At 42.4% G+C, this 21,025-nt stretch overlaps 2 protein-coding genes across 5 annotated transcripts in view; one reads left to right on the forward strand and one right to left on the reverse strand.

The window, feature by feature from the left end:
• The first annotated feature begins 626 nt into the window (after positions 1–626).
• On the forward strand, positions 627–15,068 carry etnk2 (ethanolamine kinase 2). Its single transcript, XM_028002065.1, has 9 exons — positions 627–1,046; positions 6,128–6,265; positions 6,354–6,475; positions 6,557–6,697; positions 10,847–10,989; positions 11,218–11,301; positions 11,390–11,550; positions 11,636–11,709; positions 12,262–15,068. Exons 1-9 carry the CDS (start codon positions 900–902, stop codon positions 12,332–12,334), a joined length of 1,083 nt encoding a protein of 360 aa, XP_027857866.1. The 5' UTR covers positions 627–899; the 3' UTR covers positions 12,335–15,068.
• A 3,790-nt stretch (positions 15,069–18,858) lies between these two features.
• Positions 18,859–21,025, reverse strand: part of sox13 (SRY-box transcription factor 13) — a 28,459-nt gene continuing 26,292 nt past the window's right edge. For all 4 annotated transcript variants that reach the window (XM_028002063.1, XM_028002064.1, XM_028002062.1 and 1 more), the window contains exons 13-14: positions 20,527–20,743; positions 18,859–19,275 (exon numbers count right to left, since the gene is read on the reverse strand). In XM_028002063.1, the coding sequence (XP_027857864.1) occupies positions 18,996–19,275; positions 20,527–20,743 (497 nt within the window). In that variant the 3' untranslated portion in view covers positions 18,859–18,995. The remainder of the gene's footprint in view (positions 19,276–20,526; positions 20,744–21,025) is intronic.

Here is a 21,025-nt window from a genome sequence, read left to right on the forward strand (position 1 = left end):
AACGTTGAAATGCTCCCTTATCCACAAATGGTGTAAAATAGACCCACACATCGGAGAACCTTCAGGAAATGTTATCTCTATGGTTACTGTGTAGGTTCCGGTGTAAAATGGTTATTATTATGTCTAAATATAAACATATTATTATGTCTAAATATAAATATATATTGGAAAAGTATACTAAAACAACTTCTCCTTGGTTACTCTAGACCAGGGGTCTCAAACTCTAGTCCTCAAGGGTCGCTGTCCTGCAGTTTTTAGATGTGCCACAGGTACAAAACGCTGGAATGAAATGACTTAATTACCTCCTGCTTGTGTAGATCAGTTCTCAGAGCCTTAATGACCTAATTATTCTGTTCAGGTGGTGCAGCAGAGGCACATCTAAAAGTTGGAGGACTGCGGCCCTTGAGAACTGGAGTTTGAGACCCCTGGTCTAGAGGTCCTGGTGTCAAATGGCAACTATTTTGTCTAAATATAAACGAATTCTTCAGGACAATATACTAAAACAGATTTCCACTAAAGGTTAGCGGTGAATCTTGCTCGGTTAAACTCGGTAGCACTCGGTAATAATGGGCGTGTCTGACTCTCGCGCGTCTCAATCGGCGTGTGGTACAATCGGATGATCCTCCGGTGGGCGGAGCCTAGCAGGAGGAAATGGTGCTGTTGGCTTCTTAGGAAACCGGCGACGACGAGCATCCGCACCCCGTCAGTCTGTTCATACATTCCCTGTCCCTTCAGTCCAACGTCAAAACTCCAGCTTGTACCGGGATCATTTTGTCAAACAAAGTCTGAAAACACGTTACAACCGGTACGTTACAACCAAGCAGCTCCTTGTGTGCTTCGCTGTGGAGAGACGGCTGTGAAGAACTCGGAGGTTACGGTTTCAGAGAAGCTGCCGCAGGATGGAAACGCAGATACATGTGCCTGTCGGGTCGCCGGTTATCAGAAAAATTCCCGTGTTCGTAGACGAGCACAACGTGAAAGAAGGGGCGATGAAGCTCATTAAGGAGTTGAGACCGGCGTGGGAGCCTGACAGCGTCAGAACCAAGGTAACATTAGCCGCTGTGCTAGGCTAGGCTAAGATTGACAGCTCCGTAGCATCACCGGGCTGAGGCAGGGGCAAGGCCGGGAAACATGACCTATTCGGCAGGTTGCATTTCTTTTACAGTGCGCTGACTGCTGGCGAGACGCTCTACTAATTTATTAATGATCGTGGATTATATGTCTAATATGTTCTGATTGTCATGTTGGCAAAAAGATATTATTGTCATTCCCGGTCTTGGGACCATTTGCCTCATGTCTTCCCATTCACTTTACTCTTTATTTCATGTCTATTAATTGAACAATAAATACCACTACAGCGTAAAAGAACAAAACAAAACAAACACACACAAAAAAAACCCACTTGAATCCAAGCTCCACAGCATCTGGGGATCAATGATGTGCCTTTCAGTTTAACAATTGTACAATTTAAAGATAGTTGGACAAAGAAAAATCTGAAAGGTGTGGCTTGCATTTGTATTCAGCTTGACTCCACAAGCCTGGCAAACAGACAGTTTCACCCATTCCAATATTTTTGAGGAACAATTTTCAAGAAGCATCACATATATCTAACGTAATGGTAGTGGAAGCACAGTAATGTTGAAAGTCATCAAAGATCAGTCAATCAACAACTACTGCCATGACATCATTAAAACAAGCATATCTGTAGATCTGTTAGTGTCAGTCAGGGATCTCTGACCGGCAACAGGCCAGACTGCTTCACTGCTCTAAAGTAAAACGTAGCCAAACCTTCCTGTTTGGACTTCTTGCTGTCCTTTAAGATGTTTACTGTTAAAGGGTCCATAATTTGTCCAAAGAGGAAGACCAACTGTATTCAGCCTGCTGACTTTGAGTTTTAGTTCTTTGTCATGTCTCCAGGTTTTAACGTCGGCTTTGTACGCCTGTGTGACTGAATGCTGATAGCAGCTGCTGGGAGCAGTGCAATCAGAACCTTCATCAACTCAAGCAAGGCCGCAGTAACGGCACAGTTCAGCGAAAATATTAGATCATGGAGAATCATTTTGTGATCTGCAGCTCATTTCAAAGCTATTAATCTTTGACCCTATGTCTTAAATGTTTGTGTCCTTCCCAAAGGTGGGATTTTCAAATTAAAGCTGAGGATGCCCAAACGTGATTTTTTTTTGTTTGTTTTGCTCAGCTTCTCTTGATTTAAAAAAAAAGAAAAGTCTGCATCAGACGGCAGTAATTGTGGTCTGTCAGTAGGACTAGTCAACACAAAAACCTGTTGAGATCAGATGGAGACTGGAGTCTGGCAGTGGGACAGGGGTAACTCGCCCTCCTCAAAGTCAAACGAGTGTTTTTGCGCCAAATATGGTGATATTCCACTCATGCTGAGGTTTAAAAAAAAAGGAAAGAAATAAACTGAACTTGCTGGGTTCTTTTCTAGTCATCTTGGTAACTCAATGCCTTGCATTATGAAGTTTCATCAAGTTTCCATCTGTTTCAAAATCAGGATCACAGGTTGGTGTGTTTTTTCAGGCCGATGCCAGTTTTTTAAAATTTTTTATTTATTTATTTTTTGAACAGCTCATTCTTTGTCTGAGGTGAAGCAGGAGCATCTTTCTTCTTCTGCGCCTCTGGATATTTGGTGGTGAAGACATTTCAGGTGGATCAGCTGCAAAATCTAACCTGAGACCTGCTGGCTAGTAAAGAACATATTTAAGCCATGCCTACCTCATTTTTTACTGCAAGAAGTTTGAGTTCCAATTTGTATGAAATTTGTGACCAAATTCTTTTTGTACTTTAACATGATTTATTTCTGTTGCATTTAGATGATAGAACCAGAAAATCCTGGTTGAGTTCTGGTTAGAAGACAAATTCAAATTCAAAAACACTTCATTAATCCCAAAATAAAATAAAATGGACATTTAAAGTGACTCAGGTCCAGATTTTACTGCTCTTTGTCTCCAGCTGCATCTTTCAAACACAGCTAGCATGTTTGCATCATAGTAGCTAATCCCTGCCTGAATCTGGTACCACACACACTGACCAGACACACACCTGCTGCTGAGGATGTAAACAGTGTGCTACATGCATTGGTGTTAGACGCTGCATTGTGTGCTGGGTGGATGGGATCAGAGCTGTACTGAGACCTGTGTGTGTGTGCGGGTGTGTGTGCTGGTGAATGTTCAGTGATAACAGAGATGCCTGTGCGCCCGTCTTGGTGGCGAGTCGCGTTTGGAATGTCAGATATGTGTGAGTGAGCGTCTGGGCAGAGACGGACGCAGGCAGCCTGTATGTTGGTATTGTCAATCAGACATTTAGTTTTTCATTTCTAGGGGTTTCTGCTTGCTGTTGGTATTGCAGAAGAGCCTGACTGACGCAACGAAGTTGGGTTTCTACAAACTTCTTGAACATTCCTAAAACCACTTCTTCAATAAGCCATTTTCTTCATCACCTCTTATGAAAATGAAATCTGTTTGAACATTGGAGATGGAATCTCAGCCAGTTGTGGAAAGACCCCACATTATTGGAAAACGACGGTGACGGTGCAGCGTTTCCTCTAAGGCTTTTTTAAACCTTGACAGTGGACTGTCAAGGTAACATAGTTACACAATCAAGTAAAAGTTACCTTCAGTTTAGGGATACACTGTTTGCAGTTTCCTGGCCGATCCCAGATTAATGATCTTCAAGTAGCCTGACCTTCCGATTTTATATATATATATATAAACATGACTAAAGACATGTGACTTTGCAATTAAGCACCTTGAAATTAGGTCTCTGTCTCTAGCTCTTTGTAAAGCTCCACCTTCAGGAAGTCATCACAACATGGCTCCTCTGTTAACCCGTTTTAACAACGTTTTCACCTGCGTTGCACTGAGAAGAAACTCCTCTAACGAGCTCAACATATCTGCAGTTCCACCAGGTTTTTGCTAGTTGCCTCTGGCTAGTCTGAAGGAGCTGAGTGGGAGAGGGTGGGAATAACATTACAACATGATGTAAAGCTCAGAAAAGTCGATTTTACGTAACACTGCCCCTTTAAATACCATAAGCCTTCAAAGTGTTTCTGAAACATTATGTATGAAGGCTAAACTATATTAATCAACCAGGGTTTCCCCCAGAAAACTTGCTAAGCCTGGTGGTCGGGGCGCCGAGGCGGTCCACCGGTGGGCCATCGTGTTTTTGTATTAAAAGATGTTAAGTAGACAGGAAATGTAAAAAGTATTACTGGGTAATTATATGTTACTGGAAAACATCACCAGTGAAACGCTATTTATACCCACAACTAGTCTTAAAAACAATAAATCAAAAAACAATAAAAATAAATATCAATTATGCTGAATGAATTTAATTGAGTGGTTTCAGTATACATAAATTAAAAGATTTCAAATTGTTCAACATTTATATGTAAGATTTTAAGGAGCTGGCAAGTTTACTTTGTAAAAGTTGAAAGAACAATATTCATAGTTAAATTGTTTTGTTACCATAGCTACAATTTGATGCTGTGAATTTAATCTTTGAGTTTGATCTCTGTTTGCCCACAAATACAAATTAGTAAACTGCGATTATAACTTATTGCTTTTTAGATTGGCCAATTAAACTACTCCCTTCTCCCAGATTAAATCTAACACAGAAGCTGTTAGTTGCTGATGTTTTTATCAGCAAGAGGGGCCCCTAAGTCAAGTTCTGCTCCAGGCCACATACAGCCTTGGACCGGTCTTGCATGATGAGTAAAATCCACTGCACTGTCAGAGACGCACAGAAAAAACCCCAAAACGTCATTCTGAAGGTGTGGCGTCTTATTTTGCCTTGCCAGAGGAAACCCTGGGGTGCCGGAGTGGCGTAGACAGTTTGTTGTGGGTATGATCCAGAAGACGGTGGTGTGATTCTAAATCATTTATTGACACACCATGCTGCTCCTCCCTTGTGTAAGAGCCAAACATCTCTCACTTCATCGGTAAATAAAGGAGAATGTGTGCAGACCTGCTGTTCCTCCGCTGCATTCTGCTGCTGCTCATCATATTTACACAGGTGTTTCTCTGCCCTTGTTTGGTGAACAGAACACGCTAGCTGCCATGGTTGCTGTGACAGACGTTTCCGTGGTAATGACTACCCATGTGTGAGATGTTAGGGTGGTTTCGTAGAGGCTCGTCAGGGCTGACCTTCCCTCTGTCCAAGGCTTCTACTGATCGAGGGTCCGGTTGCACTAACTCATCCTGGTCTCCGTCTTTTGCAAAAACACCAAACCTCCAAGGAGCCAAAGCTCTGGCATCAGTCTGAGCTCCTTTGCAGAGAACTTGTTAGGTGTTTTTCCAGGTTTCACCTGCCTTGCTTGTGATGGTCCTCTGGTTCACTGTGGCAGAAATGATCAGCTTTAGTTCTTTTTCTCCATCTTCAGAAGAAGAACTGAAGATGTTTCAGTGTTTGGTTCCTCAGCCTCCATATTGTGTGTGACTCTGGTTCCAAGACATTTTCCCCTTTCCTTCCAGACTCTGCAGCTCAGTTTCTTGGTTTTGTGTTTGGAATTATACATTTCCAAGTTCCACCTTTTACCTTTCTCAAGATGAGGTCGTCAATTGACAGAGTTTTGACATTGTGTCAGTTAATTTAGAATAATGCCAACAACTGTATTGGAGCTGGGCAATATGGCTGAAAAGTAAAACCAAGACCGAATTTTAGTTTTCTTCTTTTTTCTCACCTTGTTTTCTTAAAAAGAAATTACAAATAACTGAAGAACTGGCTTTTATTTCAACGATCTGTTCTGTGATTTGACCTGAATTCAAAGTCCAAATAAGTAGAAGATTGTCAAAGTTAACGTCTTCAAAACCAAAGATTCGATCAATCACTAAAATTGATAAATGGACCTCAACTTCCTTAATTTTGGTTGACTGGTGATCAGTTGATACATACAGATGAAAAACTATTGGTAACGACCAAGACCAGAATTCCAACAACCGGAATAAAGACTGAAGTCTGTGCACCTTTAGTACTGACACTATTCTCTTGTAAATAGAAGGAAGAAGCTGGCTCAAGTCAGTTTTCATGAGGTGTAGCAGGTTGGAGGTGGGAATGTTTCAGGAAACGTGCTTCATAGCGGGAACGCTAACTTCCTGTCTCTCTCTTCAAGTCCTTCACCGATGGGACCACCAACAAACTGGTTGGTTACTACGTAGACGACAGCCCCGACGACGTGGTCCTTGTTCGAGTGTATGGCAACAAGACGGAGCTGATCGTGGACAGAGACAACGAGCTGAAGAGCTTCCAGGTAGCGTGGGCGTGTTGATGGGTTGACCTCCAGGTGCGTGGGATTTGGTTCTCCTGCCTAACCCGTTCTCTGCTCCGCCGCGCTCCAGGTGCTGCACGCTAACGGCTGCGCCCCGCGCCTCTACTGCACCTTCCAGAACGGAATCTGCTACGAGTTCATGCAGGGGGACGCTCTGGGGCCGCAGGACGTCCGGGACCCCACCCTGATCCGGTTAGGACCGCATCATCAACCAGTTGTTTTCTTTGTCTGGACTTATTTCTAGCCGATTCATTGGTTCTGTTCTGCTCTCAGGCTGATAGCCAGGGAGATGGCTCGGATCCACGCCATCCATGCGCACAACGGCTGCATCCCCAAGCCCAACCTGTGGATCAAGATGCGGCAGTACTTCTCCCTGGTGGCCACAGAGTTCACCGATCAGGCCTCCAACATCAGGTAAGCTCTCTCTTTCCACTTTGTTCAACTTTCACCGTGATGACCATGCAAATGTTGCCTGAAGAGCTGCCTGGTTTGCCTGGAAAATAAGTGGGAGCAGCTGTGGTTTCCTGCCACGCTCTTGTCACCTCAGCACTGGAGAGAAAGAGAGAGAGAGGCAGGTTGTCTGGTTTGCATCTTTAAATAATGGCCTAGTAAATACATTACTGGGCTTTGATGTAGCCATATTAACAGGAGCATAAAAATCACAGGTTCTGATACAAATGTTGAGTTTGTTGTTATGGAGAGTGATCGCATGTGTATATTGGACTTATTTTTGCACTGACCAGCTGACTTCAGCACTAGTGAATGAATTTCTATATTAAAATTAGAGATGGGATTGGAGTCATTGTTTCCTGTCTAAGCAATAATTACCTTCTAAGAATGGACCATCTATCTAATGGATACAGAATAAACAGTCTTCCTCTAATTAAATATTTCCATTTTTTTAAAGGTGATCTATTATGCTTCCTTGAACCCTTTAGGATGGGTCACTGGTCTACACAAAACATGTTCATTACATTTTATGGACCAAATCATTCTTGGATAATGAGATTTTAGTGAATTTAAATTGTCTTGTTACTTTAAATCCAAATAAGCTGCTACTGGCCACGCCCTCCAACTCCACATTTATACTCACGTGAAAATGGAGGCAATCAGATACTCAATTACAGAACTGTATCTTTGAAAAGCAGACATGGATCCTCCTCCACAACCAACAAGAATGCAGCAAGTGGTTTCTGGATGGTAAGTCAACGACTACACACTAGTCTTTTCCAGCAGCCATTGCACAGAGAATGCAGCGGTAAAACCAGCTGACCAAACGTTCAGGAGCTCAGCTTGGGTTGCTAGGTAACGGACTGAGCTCGGCTTCGTAATGACTCGGGGGCCCATTGAATGTGACTCATCAGCCGGGAGGTTTTTGTAAAAGCTCGTTTTCCTGACACCAACATAAACATTAAGTTATTGTGAATTTTGCACAATAAGTCCCCTTTATTTTCTTATCTGTGTAATTTGTATGCAAACTCAACATGGATGGCTGAGTCTAAATGTTTTTTGCAAACAAAAAGACAGAAATCCTTGTGGAATTTAAAATGTACCAGAATATTTAGTCCATAGAGGAGAATTATCTGTTAATAGGTTGAGGTTCCAGCAGAGCCGCTTACAGTTTCTGAGGGGTTATCTGCCAGAGATGCTAAAATGAAGTGAAAATATATCTAAAATATTGAACCCAAGAAACACAACAATAGTATCTCTAGCTCTCCCCTGTAACTGTTCATTTCTTCTATGGTTTTAGCCAAACACAAACGTTTATATCAGCAATTAAAATGTTGGCAGTGAAAGTTGAAGTCAGCCAACAAGTTATCCCAGAGTTACTTAGTGAATATTTAACATGTCAGTTAACATGATCATGAACTCAATCAGGAGGGGAAAAAAAGAAGCTTTTTGCATCCTGGATCCACACTGAGTCTGTGTCACAACATTGCATCACCTCATCATTCATCCTGAGTTTCAGTTCAGTTTCTACTCTTACCCCGAACAAGTTGAATAACATTTACACACGTTCACTGATAGCTTATCTAAATGTCTGATTATAAGTTATCTATTCATCCATGTTGGCAAGCAGTCGTCAGCAGCTGGCTCACAGATTAGTCACTCTATTGATTCTGACGCCCAGAGCCTTTTAAAAGTATTCATTCACCTCCTTTGAACTTTTCCACACTTTCACATTACGACCGCAACGTTCGGCGTGTTCTGCCGGAACAGACCAACACAGAGTCCTGCTTCACTGTGAAAAGAAAGGAAACTGATGCCTGGTTTTCAGCTTCTTCCCCTCTAAACTATTTGTTGTTGTGGGAATTATTGTTCTTATTCCTTTCAACAGTGGTCGGACCAGGAGTGGTGGGTTTGTAATGCTAAATTTCTCTCATGCGCACAATGCCAGAGGGCAAAAAGACGAATCTTTTATCTGCCACCCATAGCAGCAGTGGAACAACTAAATGAAACCTGGAGATGTAGGCGTCATTAATTTAGTGCAGTGCGCCACAGCAAAGGGAAAATAATGCAGAAAAACAGTTGAAGAACAACTCAAAACCACTTGTATTCTTTTTTCTCTCTGTCATCTCAACACTACATACGGATCCATTGCCATAGCAACTGGCTGACATCAGCTCCACCAGCTGATAGAGCAGAGATTAGTTTCAGTGTCTTAAGATTCAACAACAAAAAAACACACCAATATTTCCCACACAAAGAACAGAACTTCCAGTCCATTGCAGTATTTTTTTAGGGTTGATATTTGTTTTGCGATTATTAATACACGATCATCTGAACACAGTTGGTTAGTTAATGTAAACACCTGCTCTACTGGTGATCTGTCATAGTTGGTATGACAGATCATTAAAATTAAAACTAAAATTAAACACTTAATTTTTTAAGTGAAACAAACAGCATTCCGCTGCACATCTACATGTTAAGATTGTCAAAGTCAAGCTAGCATAAGTGACCTGCTTACTCACCCTTGCAATAAAAGATCAAAATCGGGCAGTTCAGACTGTCTTGAAAAAGTCGTGTATAGACAAAAAGTCTTTTCAGATTAGTTTGCCTGCCATGTGAGCGTAGCCTAAGTTACACACAGGTAGATTTCAGTGGAGTCCCAGGGGTGTGATAACTTCAGCCTGTACTCTCCACCAATTAGCTGAACGAATGTGGCACACAGAGGTCTATTGGTACAAAGCCAGGCTGTGCCTTATGTAACTGCTGACTGCATCAGTCTCACGGAGGCAGATGTTTGCTGAGCTCCATGCACGGAGCAGCTCACTTTACTTCCTCCTTTCTTCCCACTGAGTTTCCCACAGACGCCGTCCTCACTATCCTGTGGTAAGATTACTGTAGATCCACCTTAAAATGTGGGATGAGCTGAAATCCAGTCAGTGAGGAGAAGCAGAGGGTGTGAAATCCAGCCTCGCCTCATCCCGTCAGACTGACCCGGTCGGGATTAGGCTCCATAAGCCCATTAGACTCAGCGTAGGGGTCTCTGCTCAGCATCCTGGACCTGGTCAGCTGAGGCTCTCACAGAGGCTTAAACCTGTGGGCCAGAAACGGCTTGCAGCTCATACGGGTCGGTTGAAAAGAGGCAGTCTGGAGCCAGATCACAACGACTAGATGAAAGTTAAAGGAGCGGTGTTATGCGTTTTCCAGGAACATAGTGCCATTTTATAGCACACTCAAGTAAACACGTTACCTTCAATTGTTAAAAAAGATGCTATATATATATATATATCAAATATGATTTAAAAGAAATTTGACTTTGTAATTCAAGTCCTTGAAATTGGGCCTCCGTCTCTTTAAAACCTTTTGCTCTTTGTGAAGCTCCGCCTTCAGGAACTCATCCCAGCATGGCTCCTCTGTTGACGCTGTAACAGCATTTTTACCAGTGTGTCACCGAGACGTAGCTTCTATAATGAGCTCTGCTGATGCGCAGTTCTACCAGCTGTTTGCTAATTGCTGCTGGCTAGTCTGAAGGAGCTGAGTGGGGGAGGGCAGCTCTGTGAGTCAGAAGCTCGTAAACTCTGAAATTGTTGTTAGGAGGAGGAGCTGCATCTTGAAGGCGGAGCTTGGTCCAGGCAGGCGTTTTGTATAGCTGGATGGTTTCCATGGAGATTCAAGGATTTCTCAAACCCGCATGAAATCAACACTCCAGTTATGTTTTTAATGAGGGAATAATATTCTAACATGACGTACAGCTAAGTAAATTTGGCCCTTTAAGTTGCCGTGGGCAACATGCAGAGAAACGAAAAAGACAAACGTGAATAAAAACCAGTGAATTATGAGATGCGAGAAGCAGCAGTTCTCCTCCCACCACCGCCTGGTGCTGTGAGCTTTGCTCTGTTGTTGTTCCCACTTGTTTTTCACCACATGTTTCTAGCTCACGGATTTCAAAACAGCAAGTCGCACTTTATTTTGGTTAATAACAGCAAGCGTAACCGTACCTGCCGCTTCCTGTTTACCTTGGCGTTGAGTTTTCTGACACTCGTGGTTGTCGTCACAGCACAGAGAGGAGGTGGAAAAAAGTGATCTTTTCCCTATTTCCTCTCTCTCCCTCCCCAGAATCCAGCAGGAGGTTCCCAGCAAGGCGGTGCTGGAGCAGGAGATGGTGTGGATGAAGGAGCATCTGTCCACGCTGGGCTCCCCTGTGGTGCTCTGCCACAACGACCTGCTCTGCAAGAACATCATCCACAACAGCAAGGAGGGTAGGTGGCCTCCGCCGAGAGTCAACGCACAGAAGGTCAATATCCGGGCTAGCTCTAACAGGAAAACGGCTGAGTTTCAATTAAAAACGAATATCATCAGCATAGAGCCGTACTTTGTGTTGAGTGTGACCTCTCTGCAGGTTCTCAAAACATCTGAGGGATTATGTCTTGGTACAACAGCGCAGCACATAACCGAAGACCATAAAGTAATGATTGGTTGTGTTTTAGGTCACGTTCACTTTATAGACTACGAATACTCCAGTTACAACTACCAGGCCTTCGACATCGGCAACCACTTCAACGAATTTGCAGGTTGGTGATCAACTTTACGGTTTGAATGCAAGAGGTGATTTTTTTGGTCAGTTATATCTCTGGCATATCCTGTTCCTGTGGTGGTCAGGCATGGCTGAGCTGGACTACGGCCTCTACCCGAGTCTTCAGATGCAGATGGACTGGCTGAAGGAGTACCTGCAGGTCTACAAGCTGTTCACCAAGAACACCGACCAGGTCAGCCAGCGGGAGCTGGAGACGCTCTACGTTCAGGTCAACAAGTTTGCTCTGGTCAGTAGAAACGGCCTGGTTCATGTTCAGATCAACACAGCCCGGCTGTGGAACCACAGCTGATGTGTGACGTTTCTCCCTGAAGGCTTCCCACTTCTTCTGGGGATTCTGGGCTCTCATCCAAGCCAAATACTCCTCCATCGACTTTGACTTCCTCGGGTAGGTTCCTGTTCCTGTTCTTGTGTGTGAAAGTGTGTGAGAGATATCTCACATGATAAATTAAAATAAGTGTGATAATTTCCATTTGGACAGCAGTCATTAGAGATGCTCCCCTTTAATATTGTTGAAAAGCCGGCATTTTGAGAAATGCTGCAAACATTTGATAATGTTTGCTAGACAGCGTTGATAGACAGCGTCTGTCTATCAAGCACTACCTGCCACTTTTGCCTGTTTTCCTGTCTAAGCTGAATGTTTTTTAAAATATAGTTTCAGTTAGAGACTTTCTAATCCAATGTAAATATTTCTGTTTTATTTTGGATATTTCCATTTTTTCTGGTTCCACTGACAAATATTCTGTAGAAATGAAAGGTTTTTTTTTTTTGTCTCCCCCCAGTGGGTGTGATTGCATTATTATGCTTTTATTATTAGACCAGTAAAACATGATCTCAAAATAATAATACTATTGTTTGTTGCAATCATTTCTAGGACTGTTTATTGATTTATTGTCCGGCGTTCCTGCTGCTGTCAGTCACTTCCTGTTGTCTTTGGCAGGTACGCCGTTCTCCGTTTCAACCAGTACTTCCACATCAAACCCACAGTGATGGCACTGCAGATCCCAGAGTGAGAGGAGGAAGAGGGTCGGGTCGGTTATGTCAACCTGCTGCTAGTGGGCGGAGCCTCTCACACCGCCAGACAGCCTTCGTCTTAATCAAGCGCAGTTACTCTCCTGCAAACTTACCTCAGCATCCTTCACCAGTCTGACTGCAGAATGACTGAAGCTCCATGTGATTGATTGATTTCTTCATGTTGACCTCTGACCCACACTGAGGCTTGCAGCGTTCCCCCTGTCCGGATCATTCGTCCTCCTGCTCCTCCTCAGGTTTGGTGCCAGCAGCTCATGTCTGCTGGGATTCTGTGACTCCATGGCCTTCAGGTGGCTGCTGCTGAACCTCGGCTCAGCCCACGTGTCAATCTGTCTGTCTGAACCACACAGTGAGGAAGAGGAGCTGGACTTTTAGTTTGTGTATTTATTTTCAGTTATTCTCTGTCTCTTGGTGTTTTTGTTTTCGAGGCGGAGCAGAGCGTCTGTCCGGTTTTCCAGCTTCTTGGCTTTTATGGCTGCAGCGACTCTCTCTGTTAACTTTCCATTTCAGCTTTCCAGACATGTTGGAAAATCCCGACCTTTGACCCCCAAGCCCTCTGTGTCTGCTCTCTCTCTCTCCTCATGTTTCAGCCCTCTGCTTCCCTCAGCCTCACACTCCCACCTGCTTCCTACATCTGCAGCCATATTGGATTTTACTGTAACACATTGGATACTGAGTAGTTCAAGGTCACTTTGTTAGTTTGGACAAAATGAATCTTTGAACCCGATTTCAGAAATGCAAGTTAATAATAACTGTATACATATTTCAAGGTGCAGGTTGCAGGTTTTTAGCTGATCACCAATATTTTTCCTTTTTTTTCTTAAGCCTGACATTCCAGTTTTGGCCTATGTCACTTTCTTTTCTCTGAAAAGTTGCTGAATGTAGCTCCAAAAGTTGCCAACAGTGGCTGAGTGTTGTTAAACATCCACATCCAGCCCACCGGGTCACATGGATGACATGATTCATTGAACCCGTTTTTAGAAATGCAACTTAACAATGTCTATAGAAACCTGTCTGTGCACAGATTGCACTTTTTGACCAATCAACAATTTCTTTTTCTTTCTCTTTCAAGCCGATTTTGGCTGACATCAATTTTTATTTATTTATTTATTTTTCTTGGTCTGAAAAGTTGTTAATTGGAACATCAAAGGTTGCCAACTGTGGCTATTGATACCATAAAAGTCCAGCTTCAGATACAACCATACATGTTGTATCCGGTCCGTCATTCACATCACCAGGTCATGCAGAGCAAAGTGGGACAGGCTGATTTGCAGAGGCCCATCACCAACAATTTAGGAAATCTGAGCCAATTCCAGTGCATCCCTATAAAAATTGGTAAAAAAAAAAAAAGTCAAAGAACGTGTAATAAAGTCTCTCCTGTTGGTCGACGTGTTCAGAGCCTGAAGATGGGACGGATCTTCAGTAAAATTGTCTGGCTGTGGGATTGGTTCGTCTCTATATAACTGTCATCCTCAAAACACTCCATGCTAGTTCATCTATAAAAAACAAAACAATAGGTGCCTAAATGAGGATTATCTTGTCATAATTTACTTTCTTTTACTTAAAACTACCAGAAGATTCCATTTCGGACCGCAAACAGAATCATAAAAACATCGACTACATAAAAACCTGACCGCTGCAGCTCAGCCTGTATCTCCTCCATTCTGTCTCAAGTCATTTTGAGCCACTTCTTCACACCAACGTGACTGTATGACGTCTGTCTGTAGTTCAGTACAGCTCCCACCGGGGGCGCCGGGGAGCGCGACCTTTGTCCTGCATTGCTGGTGTGGTGTAGCGGCAGGGTTTCATAATTGAGCAGACTCTCTGATGCTGATGCGCTTTGAGCTGCGGGGACTTCAGGAAGAAAGTGGAGGAGCCGTCCGTCTCTGAAGCCAAACCCTGTCGGTCCTGACAGAGGATCGTTTTTATGTCGCCGTGACGATCCGCTGAAATGTGGTGCATGTTTGGGAGCAGAGAAGCTGCTGTGATCACCAGGCCACAGGGCAGCTCGCGTAGATTTTCAGACTAAATCAGTGAAGTAAGCACAATCGCAGCTCGGCCCGGAGAGAAAGCGCATTTGCACTGTAGAAACGCTCCGAATTGACCTCTGACCTCGAGCCGACATCATCTGCTGACAGACTTACTCAGAGAAAACGCTGCAGACTGATTCTGCCCGGAGCCGATGCTCTGTGTTTGGACCAGTGAGGTTCCTCTGTTATCAGTATTACCAGATGAACTGGTTGCTTTGTGCTCAGCAGAGCAGAAGTAGCATTAAAACATTCCTGCACATTAATGTCCCAGAAAGCTGTGAAAGCAGTTTTATTTGAATGAAGCTAACATTACATTTCCCGCCTTTTTATCGTGTGCTTTAATTTCACCAGTGGCGGTCTAGCTTTGAACTGCAGTTTATTCAAGGTTGGATTAACCTTGAATAAGGTTAAGTGAATGTATTTAAAAAGACACTGTTGAGTTTATTTTTGATTTCCTTTTTGTAAAGCATCGACCAGAAGCACGGGGTTGTGTGTGAAAGGAGCCAGAGTTTGGCTTGCAGACGGGAATTTGTAAATGTGTGGAGAACGGAGGATGTAAATACTGTAATAAATCCTGTGAAAAGTTTACTGTACAGTGATCGTTCACAGCCTGTAGGAGTGAAAAGAATTATTTAACGACTGCCGGTAAATATTTCAATTAAAGACTAAATTGATTTTAAAAGGATTCTCCTGTGTGTTACGCCTCATTTGTGTGTGTGTGTGTGGATGGCCTGTGGTCCTTTCTGCCCATGAGGAACAGGGTGGTGGGACGTCCTGCCCGTTACTGTAAGACTCTGGTGGAAACAGAACGAGTTAAAGCAGAAAACCACCACTGAATTGATCCAAACCCATCGTTACTTAACTGACGTCAAGGATGCACTGATATGAAAGTCTGTGTCTTAATATCTCTTTTATGGCCGATAACCAATATTTATTGATTTTATGTATTTTGCTTTCCTTTTGTTGCCAAATCCTCTTCCCCTCTGCATCTTGAAACGAATGGCAACAAGATGAAAATGAACATCAGGCATTGGACCTTTCATAAACATGGCCGACACGAGGATGCAGATATATTGCAGATCCTTAGATTCTACAAAGATCAACTGAGGCGGAATGAACTGGACAGTTCCAGATAAACCAGGTTTCTGTTGGTCCATCTGGAAGATCAAACTGTTCCCTGCAAAAATGCTCCGAGGGTCAGGATTTTAATTTAAACTGCACCGATTTTAACGTTAAAAGTGTTATTACAGTATCATGTAGAATTGACTTTGAGCTTTACATCATGTCATAATATTCCCGCATCTAAAACATATCTGGAGTATTGCCTTAATTCTTTCATCCATGTTTGAGAAATCCTTTGATCTCCATGGCAACCATTCAGTTTTGTAGAGCATTTGGAAGAACCAGGCAATTGGCAAGAAGTATAACTTATTAAAAACGTCAAACATGATTAAAACAACCAGTTTATTGTCTTTCAAAAACTCTGAAAACATATGGAAATGTACACCTTTAAATTACACAAGCTCTTATAAACAAAATAAAGTTTTTCTATATTTACATCAGCAGGGTAATGACAGGTGGTTCTAGTATGTAATAAAATAACTCATTTCTGATCTCTGTACACAAAAGAACCAGCATGTTTCTGATGAACCTTCATGTCCAGTTTAGGCCTGAGACACTTTTTCGCCATTCTTGTTTAACTGACCTTGCCGTTGGCTAATGGTGGAGCTAACAACTTCTTTATTGAAATAATCTAAATACCACAGAGCCAGGATATGATGAGAACAAAGACACCACAGTTATGAAGTTATATCTTTAAATTCATAAGAACTTTTTTTCTTTTACAAAATAAAACATTAAGTACCAGGTTTCCTTCTTTGTTGATTTTAATGCAACCAGTGAAACTCGATAAGCTAAACTGTTAGCTGCTAGTTAACAGTTTTCTTCACCTAACCTTTAAAAATAAAACAAACTTCTTAAAACTTCTCAAACGTACATTTCTTTGCTGGAACCAGAATTGAGAAAACTGGAATAATTGAATAATTTCAATTTAATAAAAGCTAGGAATCATTTCAGGAAGCTACGGTTTGTCAACTTGACCTACGCTAAAGTTTAATGCTACCAAAGTTAGCACATAAAGTCAAAAAGCCTCAACTTTGTGGAGGGAGCTAAAGATTAGGTGATGCCAAAAGGCGCGTAAAATGTGGAGAATGCTAAAACATTAGCACTGCTTTCAGTAAGGAGAAGCATCCATTACCATTAATTTAATAGGTATGAATAATTCAGGGTCTAACTGTAGCTTATGATCATATTACTGGGAATCAAAAATTATAAATCTCAAGGAAGGAACATAATTTAACTAACTTCTTGAGGTTTTGTTTGTTACTGTTGATATTAGCTTGTGTAGCTAGGCTTTAGCTAACCCTAAACCCTAGCTCTAGGGTTAGCTAGCTGTTTAAACAAACACACCGGTTGTAGCTGGTTATGGTTTGCCTTACAACAAAAGGAGAGTAATGGTTTGTCGTTCCTTATTGTCAGCAACATTCATTGTGTCTTTTCTAAATGGAGTCTTACTGCAGCTAGCTAGTGATTTATGAACAAAACTCCACTGTTTTCCCATTAAAAGCTCATAGGACGTAAAACTGATGCAATTCTGAAGCTAGAAGTTTGTTTTTTTAAATCCTTGTATACCATCACACCAATAACTGACCAATACCCATTTGTAAAAACAAAACTTAATATCACACAGCAAGATGAGGAAGGAGGACTAACTATGGTGCCAGTGTACCCATCATGACCAGTGTCTCTAAAGTGGAAAGTGCTGTCGTATTACAATTTGTGTTTCCCGCCGTCAGATGGATGCAGGTTTATTTACGTTCAGCTCCCTTTCATACGCAACAAAAAGGTTGCGTTCCCAATCACTCATTTTTCTCCAAGGAAAGCAACTTAATCCATTTTTTTTAGTGCTCCACTGTTGTCGTAACTCATATATTTTCTATCACAAAGCAAATCATGAACATTACACCTCTGCAGTTCCAAGTTGCAGTTCGTCGAGTGATTTCAGACAGGCAGTTCAATTCACGGGATGGTTTTTCTTGCTGCTGGACGACCTGAACGAGAATATGAACGATGATGAACGAAGGAACTTCAGCATCGTTTCACCAAGAAAAAAACCAACATGTATTTAAATGCACAGATTAAACACAACAATCAAGAAACACTTAAAAAGCAAAAAAACAAATATATGCAACAGGTCGGGGGTCAACCCTCCGAGCCGGAGAGGGAACTGAAGCAAACACAGTTCACTTTAGGAGAACAGAGGAAATGTGGAGGAAGAGGAAGAGGAGGAGGAGGATGAGGATGTGACTATCAGCTCATGATGGATTCATTCCCTCATTTCATATCACAACTTAAAACCCATTTCTTCAAAACTGCTTTTATATCTGATGCCTTCTGCACTTCCTGTTCAAGTGATTTTATTATTGCATCTTATAATTGATTTTATGCATTTTGTACGGTGGCAAGGAGCCAATGAATAATAAAATGTCTTTCTTTATTATTATTATGATTGTTATTATAAATACTAGGAGGTGCTGGAACATAAAGTGTCCTCCTAAAGAAAATCTGTTAAAAGGACAAATTAATGCCAAACTGATGAGTCAGATGATCAAATTATTTTTGCAAATATAAAATATTTCAGGTAAAAAAATAAAAATAAAAATCCAACCTTTAATTTGTCCACCATGTTTTTTCGCTTCAGTCTCCTGGTGGACTTTATGATGCCGTACAATCTGGGTTAGAAAATTCTCTAGTTCTGTTTGACAGGAATCATCAGGGGAGCGGACACCAACAGACAAACGTACTCAAATTAAATGTTGGCGTTTTGGGATGACGGGATAATAAATTATTTGCTTTTCCAGATGTGCCAACGACTGCATCAACATCTGGAGGCCAAAGAAAACAAAAAACCCCACAAAAGAACAAAGCAGCCCTCTCTAAAAACAGACATGATGATGTGAAGCACCCTGCTGTCATCAGGCTTTTCTTTGGTCAGAGGTTTCGGGTTGGATGTGAACGGTCCAGTGCTACCTTTATGTCTGCCTTTTGTAACGACTAGCTTCCACCAACAGGGGGCGGTGCAGACCCAGTCCAGCCTCCTGGGCTGCCTGACAGGTGAAAAGCAGCTAATCTAAGTTGAGCAGTTCCTTTGGAGTTTCCTGCAGCGATTCTAATCCCTGGGAGGCGTATTGTTTGATGAAAGGCAACATGGAAGAAAAACAAGAAGCAGAAGGGATTAAATGATAACTTTCTACATTCTAACAACAGTTAAAAGAAAAGAAAAGAAAAAAAACACTAAGCAGGTGATGACTCATCTGGGAAGGGAACTGATAAGGACTTGTGTGAGGGAACTGGGGAGTTTGTATTAATGTACAAGCAGAGTGTGTGTGAACGCGCGCGAGCGTGTGTGGCGTCCAGGATTTGGATTCTGATTGCCTCGAAACCAGGAGCGACATCTGAAGCTGAAGTTCTGTTCATCTTCCTCTCCGTCTCCTTGTTCTGCCGGCCCACCAGACACACCGGACCCCCAGAGACCCACCGGGCCCCGACCAGATCAGTCTGTGAGCAGCACCAGTTCCCCCTCACTCCTCTCTCCCACGTCGCTTTCTTCTCCTTCGCTGTAGGGCAGTCGTTCTCTCTCTCTCTCTCTCTCCCTGTCCCTGGGCAGCGGGGTGGGCGTGGCCCGGTCCTCGGACCTGCGGGCGGGGGGCGGGCCCTGCGGCAGGTAGCGCTCCAGCAGCGCCGGGTGAAACGGTAAGCCTGGGACGGAGATGGAGCCGCCGGCCGAGTACTGGTCGCTCTGGGAGTACTGGATCTGCTGCGGCTCTGATTGGCTGGAAGACAGGATGAGTCACTGTCAGGGCGTGGCATCAGACACGACGCAACATGATACATGAACAATGAGTCTTATTCATTTTATTCACTAGTAAAAGTACTAATCTATGTGCTAAACCCGAATGAAACAGCTGGAGTGGAAAGCTCTGCTGAAAGAAACCAAACTTGAATTTACATGTAAAATGTTTCAACTGGGGAAAACTACAACTTTACGTCACCCTGAACGCACCGTCTCTGTTTGCTGGACGATAAATCGTCCCAGACGTTATTGCGATAAACAATAATATTGTTTTGAGACCATTTTCAAATAAGCTAATAGTAATGGCATAATAACAATGAAACAACACATTGAGACACAAAGACCAATAAACTTTAAATACTAACGAATATTGAAAACTGGAACTGGAAGACAGTTTCAATATACAAAATGAAAATAACAAATTAATTAATTATAAAGTCTCTAAAACAAAATTGTTCTTCACTAAAACTTCTAGTTCAGACCAAAGAACCAGATGGAAGAATTTTATCATCCAGTTTTTGGTAGAAAGAGGAAAATGATAAGTCATAAAATTAGAAATCATGGAGCTCATTCTACTGTATTTAATTGATTTATTGTTTATTGCAATGGGCCCAGTGGTGGCAGCATCATGCTGTTGGGATGCTAACCGAGTTAGAGGCTGGGACAGAGTGTGTTATAAACAAACACACAGTAAGAACTCATAACAGTTCCTAAGGGTCACATAGGATTTATAACTCTAGATATTATTTTGTAAAACCCGATCAGAAAGTTAGCCGGTTTACATCACAGCACTTTCATGTGTTAAAACGGCCTTGTCAAATTCCACCATTAAAATACATGGAAGTTTTAACCTAACTAAATGAGAAAAAAAAATATGTTTGAGCTCGTATATGTTTGAATTATTTCATCCATGCCAGCTCCGGCCGAGTTATTAAATCTGTAATATTTGTTTTATGAAACTTTCTGCTTGTTGTTTGCCGTGGGGAAAAAAGAGCATGAATAACATAAAGCTTCAACAACTGATCGCTTCATCTGAAGAACTGTAAGAGTTGCATTCATCATGGAGGACAGGCTCCAAACACTTCAACAGTCCAAAGACGGCTGGAAAAGCTGAAGGCCGTACAGTTTGTGGAGGGTTACCGTGGGTTACCATCAGTAAAGAGGGACATTGTTGCTCTCCTCATGGACTCTCTCTCAAAGCGAGTGTGAAGCGTGTCGGTTGGTTCTCTACCTGTGTGTGTAGGTGGCCCTCTGCTCCTGCCTGCGGCTCTTCATCATGGCTTTGTACTCGCCCACCCTCAGCCTTCGGCCCTCCACAATGCAGGTCCGTTTGGGTCGGGGCTTGTACTTGTAGTCGGGGTAACGCTCCAGGTGCTGCCTGCTTAGCCTCGCCTGTTCCTCATAGTACGGCTGCTTCTCCTGGTTGGACATGGACTTCCACCTGGAGCCTGGAGGCAATCGGACTTTAGCATCAAGGATGTTTGAAAATGTCCAGTTTTGGTCAAACTGCAAATTTATCAACTTTTTCTTTTCAGTAAAAAATTTTTTTTCCTCTTTTTCATACAACTTGACCTTTTATTTAGGTTAGTGTAAAGGAGGCAAAGATACACACTTTTAAAAAAATAATAAAAACATTTCCATTTATCTGGAAATATTCAAAGCGTATGAATACTTTGTAGCTGGTTGTGTGTATATTATCCAACAGCAGCTACAAACACTACATAGCATCT

This window comes from Xiphophorus couchianus, chromosome 20 (genome assembly GCF_001444195.1).
Source record: "Xiphophorus couchianus chromosome 20, X_couchianus-1.0, whole genome shotgun sequence".
In the NCBI taxonomy this organism is placed as follows: domain Eukaryota; kingdom Metazoa; phylum Chordata; class Actinopteri; order Cyprinodontiformes; family Poeciliidae; genus Xiphophorus; species Xiphophorus couchianus.

Coding starts and splice junctions, on each gene's coding strand:
- etnk2 (XM_028002065.1), top strand. CDS start 900: ATGGAAACGCAGATACATGTGCCTGTCGGGTCGCCGGTTATCAGAAAA. Junction 6,266..6,353: donor ACGAGCTGAAGAGCTTCCAG/GTAGCGTGGGCG, acceptor GCCGCGCTCCAG/GTGCTGCACGCTAACGGCTG. Junction 10,990..11,217: donor CATCCACAACAGCAAGGAGG/GTAGGTGGCCTC, acceptor GTTGTGTTTTAG/GTCACGTTCACTTTATAGAC.